Source organism: Nerophis ophidion, linkage group LG10 (assembly GCF_033978795.1).
Source record: "Nerophis ophidion isolate RoL-2023_Sa linkage group LG10, RoL_Noph_v1.0, whole genome shotgun sequence".
Lineage (NCBI taxonomy): Eukaryota > Metazoa > Chordata > Actinopteri > Syngnathiformes > Syngnathidae > Nerophis > Nerophis ophidion.
In genome coordinates, this window is record NC_084620.1 from 44,659,548 (window position 1) to 44,664,352 (window position 4,805).

The 4,805-nt window shown below is 40.3% G+C and overlaps 1 protein-coding gene across 1 annotated transcript in view; it reads left to right on the forward strand.

The window, feature by feature from the left end:
• Positions 1-1,693: 1,693 nt before the first annotated feature.
• LOC133560873 (phospholipid scramblase 2-like) overlaps positions 1,694-4,805 on the forward strand; it is a 19,178-nt gene continuing 16,066 nt past the window's right edge. The window contains exons 1-2 of the mRNA XM_061913882.1: positions 1,694-1,858; positions 4,059-4,122. Of these exons, the coding sequence (XP_061769866.1) occupies positions 4,116-4,122 (7 nt within the window). The 5' untranslated portion in view covers positions 1,694-1,858; positions 4,059-4,115. The remainder of the gene's footprint in view (positions 1,859-4,058; positions 4,123-4,805) is intronic.

A 4,805-nucleotide genomic window follows, 5' to 3' on the forward strand; every position in this document is an offset into this window, starting at 1 on the left:
TTCAATGGGCTTTTAGGTTTTTTTATCAGACGTCATCTAAATCCATGAATTGATTAATGTGGACCCCGACTTAAACAAGTTGAAAAACTTATTCGGATGTTACCATTTAGTGGTCAGTTTGTAAGGAATATGTACTGTACTGTGCAATCTACTAATTAAAGGCCTACTGAAACCCACTACTAACCACCACACAGTCTGATAGTTTATACATCAATGATAAAATATTAACATTGCAACACATGCCAATACAACCTTTTTAGTTTACTAAATTACAATTTTAAATTTCCCGGGAATTTCGTCTTGAAAACGTCGTGTAATGATGACGTGTACGCAAGACGTCAAAGGTTTTAAGGAAATATGAGCGCTGCACACACACACAGCTAAAAGTCGTCTGCTTTAACGGCATAATTACACAGTATTTTGGACATCTGTGTTGCTGAATCTTTTGCAATTTGTTCAATTAATATTGGAGAAGTCCCAGTAGAAAGATGGAGTTGGGAAGCTTTAGCCTTTAGCCACACAAACACACGGTGATTCCTTGTTTAAAATTCCTGGAGGTGAAACTTTCCTATGGATCCCGACCACATGTCAACCAGCAGGTTTCGGTGAGAAAATTGTGGTTAAAAAGTCAGTTGTTACCGGAGAAAAGCTGAGCTTGTGCCGTCCATAGCTACAGTCGACTCCCCTGAGACACTGCGCGTCAAGACACCCGTGGAGACACCCTTCCGACTATCAGGTACTATTTAACTCACTAAAACACTAGCTACACAATAGAAAGATAAGGGATTTCCCAGAATTATCCTAGTAAATGTCTCTAAAAACATTGCAATTGCGTTTTTGTTTTTTACCCTATTTTTTTAAATCATTTTTTTCCCCTAGCCCGTCGCTATCAATATCCTTAAACACTAATCTTTCATCTTCGCTCAAATTAATGGAGAAATTGTCGTATCCTCGGTCCGAATAGCACTTTTTGTTGGAGGCTCCCATTAAAAATAATGTGAATATGTGAGGAGCCATCAAACATGTGACGTCATCATCTGCGACTTCTGGAAGAGGCAGGGCATTTCTCTTAACCCCAAATGTTGCGAACTTTATCGTGGATGTTCTCTACTGAGTCCTTTCAGCAAACATATGGCAATATCGCAAAATTATCAAGTATGACACACAGAATGGACCTGCTATCCCTGTTTAAATAAGAAAATCTCATTTCAGTAGGCCTTTAATGTTTCAATCATTCAATCAATCAATCAATCAAAAACCGTGCCACTCCCACTAGTGGTGCGCGGGCTCCATCTAGCGGTAGCCCAAATAATTAAATAAATATTCAAACAGCGTCTGAGTGTCATGTTACAGCGTGTGTCATGGTGTTTTAATGAATACTTAGGCATACTAGCCGCTGTATTTTAATGTCGGTCTATAATGGTGGGGCTTGGTGAAGCAAGTTTGACAACCGCTGAGCGAGATAGTTCAATTGCAGCGTCGCCATTTTAAGTCAGTTATTATAAGTCAGCTGTGTGGCTAATATGTGTCCTTGACTGGACACTTCCGGCATTCGGTCTCAACACTCCAAGACGTCACGGCGTGGAAAAAAACAAATCCCACCAAGGGAAGCATTTTTGAAAGCCATTCAATCACATCCTATCTTTCTAAAAGTAATCACGTATTTTAATGTGTGTGTTAAAACGACGACTTTGGAGGTCTTTTGAGCCACAAGGGGGGCGGGGCTTATGAGGAGAAGGCGTCGCCAAAAACAGTCGTCCAACAGGTTCGGTAGTGTCAACATCGGAAGAAAAAAAACGTCATTTTTGTGGTTTTAGTTCACATTGGTGGACCTTGGAAAGAATAACCAGGCCAAAGGGTAAGTGGAGGGTTTAATCTTTGTGTATTCGTAATGTTTTTAAAAAAAAATCAAATCTTTTGGTGCATGCCAGGAAGCATCCCTTTCATGTTGTAATTGAGCTTTGTGTGTCTAAAGTTTATAAGCCATAACCGTAAATGTTGTAGTTGTGTATATTAGTCGTCACCGTCAATGTTTTAATTGTGTATGCCTTAATTAGTTTTAACCGTAGATGTTTTCATTGTGTATATTAGTCGTTACCGTAAACGTTTTAACTGTGTTTCCGTTCATTAGACGTAACCGTAAATTTGTTGTGTTTGTCATTGTGGTCCAAAATGAGAAGTTTGAGAGAAATAAAGAACCACACCCATCCTATCTTGGTTTAAACCATGCACTCTTTGGTAATCACACTTTATGGTCCAAGACCTTTTAATTCAGGAATTGTATTTATTTTAACATTGTATTAGTTTTCAGATTGTTTAAAATGATTTATATTCATTTATTTAGGTTGTTAGTCCTACTTGTATAGTATAGCTTTAATTAGATTAATTAATTTGATGACCCATGACCAAGATTCCAAAGAAACCATCAAAACAGTTCTAAAAATATTAAAGTTATTTTAAATAATGTTATTTTTTTATTTATGTCAATATTTTTTGGTTATTATAAAACAAATCTCCATGTATTTTTCAGTTAATTTTAACATGCAGATCTTTTTCCATTTACCTTTAAAAAGTGTTTCATAAAAACGTAAATTATGCGGTTGCTCTGCAGATACAAAAAAGTCCACAAAAAACACATGGAAACACTAGGGAAACATCAAATAATACATGGGACATCCAATACATTAAAATATCAAAGAGCTGATGTAACCATCTGCCACTTCGGCGAAGCTATTTCTACATAAAGAAAACTCTGCAACAAATAATACAAGCTGTGCACACACGATTGCACCTTGCATAGATAAACAACAAAACAAAACACCGTTTCAACACCCACGTACACCGCGGGGGTCTCCGCGGCCAGAGACAGGAACAGACCTAACGAGGCAACCAAGAGAGCCGACTCCGTCCGAGGCAGCCCACTAGATCGATGTCCAATCCGTGCGAAATGAGCGAGAACCCGTCCAGGAAGACCGAAACATCCGACACATCTTCATCCAGCCAGGCCTCTTTGAAGCATGTCCATCTCAACGCGCAATGCTAGCCCCGCAGTTTGGAATATTTGATAGTACTTTATTTATTCCGTCAGGAGAGTTCCTTCAGGAAAATTAAGATTTTCAGCACAGTCCCATTCAAGATCAGACAAACAATACAGGGAGACAGAACAGGATCGCTGACGGGTCTGCCGGCTTCCAGCGCACCGTACAAAAAAGATGTCTTAACCTGGGCCCTGGACAGGGGGTGGAGACTGAGGCCAAGGGAAAAAAACCAACTCATAGCCATAGTACACATCCCTCTTAGATGTGTGTAAGAGGCAAACATCAAAGAACACAGAGGACATTAAAGACATTAAAGCAGAAGATACAACCAGACACATCTACGTACAGCTATGAATAAAAAGTAAAATAAACATACACTCTGGTGGCCTCTGCGGTGTTCCACGCCATCGTCCGCTGGGGTGGAGGGAGCATGGCCAGAGACAGGAGCAGACCCAACAAAGCAACCAAGACAGCCGACTCCACTCTCGGCCAGTGTCCAGTCCGCATGGATGAGCGAGGATACGTCCAAGGTGACTGAGGTGTCCGACACCTGCTCACCCAGCCAAGACACCGCGAAGCCTCTCCGTCCCAGCGCTCAGTGCTTGCTCCGCAGCCCTCTCCCCTCATCCGCATCTTCTCCAGTCCCTCCAAACCGACTCCGGTGTGGCAGACACCCAGCAGCTGGTCTCCATGGCCAAAAGTCTCCCGGGAGGCAGATCCAGAAGTCCACAAAAAATAAACAAAAAAATATGAGTTCGTCGAGTATTTTCTTTGTAATTTTGGAAGCAGGAATTGTTTCCTTTTCTAAAAAATGTTTGTGAAAACCTCAGTGAATAAAATCTAACCAAAAAGTGGGACATTAAAAAACCCAACATACATTTCCTTAATCAAGGCAGTCAATAAGTTGCAAACTGGGAATTTGTTTGTTTCAGTTGTGCAATAGTGACTATTTGTTGGCCTTTGTCTTGTCGTTTCTCATTCTAGTAACGATGTCAACATGACTGTTTGTTTTTCTTTTAGATTTTCCATCGAGGTGTTTGGATTGAAGCAGAAAGTGCAAACTAGTCCTCTGCAGTTATGTCTGGTTAGTGCCCATTTCAAATGTTGTTGGGTCTTTTTACCTGTAAACAAAATGGGGTCAACATTTCATGTGCGTAAAATAGGGCTTGGCGATTGTACGTTAGTGATAACATTAAAATTTTTAACTATCAGGCATGGAGGCATAGTCCATAGGCCCTTTTCTTCTGTAGAAACTTCTTACAGGAAGTTTCCTCTTGACCCTGGTAAATGAAAGGCTCCCTGCATTTCCACCAAAAACTACCCTTGTATTAAAAGTTTCACTAGGAAGGAATGTTTCCAATCGTTGCTATGAGGAACTTTCTGCAGGAACTTTTGAGGTCAATTGAATAGTCATTTGTCATAGTCAATGAATGTTGTGCATTAGGGATGGGAATTAAAAGAGTTATCAGGTTTTGATTCTGCTTAACGATTCGGTTATTTATTGGTTCTATTGTCGATTCTTATTTGGAAAAAAAGACTACAAAAAGATGGATTAGCATTAATTTTGTTTACTTTAAAGCTAACATGACCTTAAAAAGCCACCAGGGAGGTCTTAAGAGGCACATAGCATGAAACAAACTTTTATGAAAATACATTTTAAAACATCCATCCATCCATTTTCTACCGCTTATTCCCTTTTGGGGTCGCGGGGGGCGCTGGCGCCTATCTCAGCTACAATCGGGCGGAAGGCGGGGTAAACCCTGGACA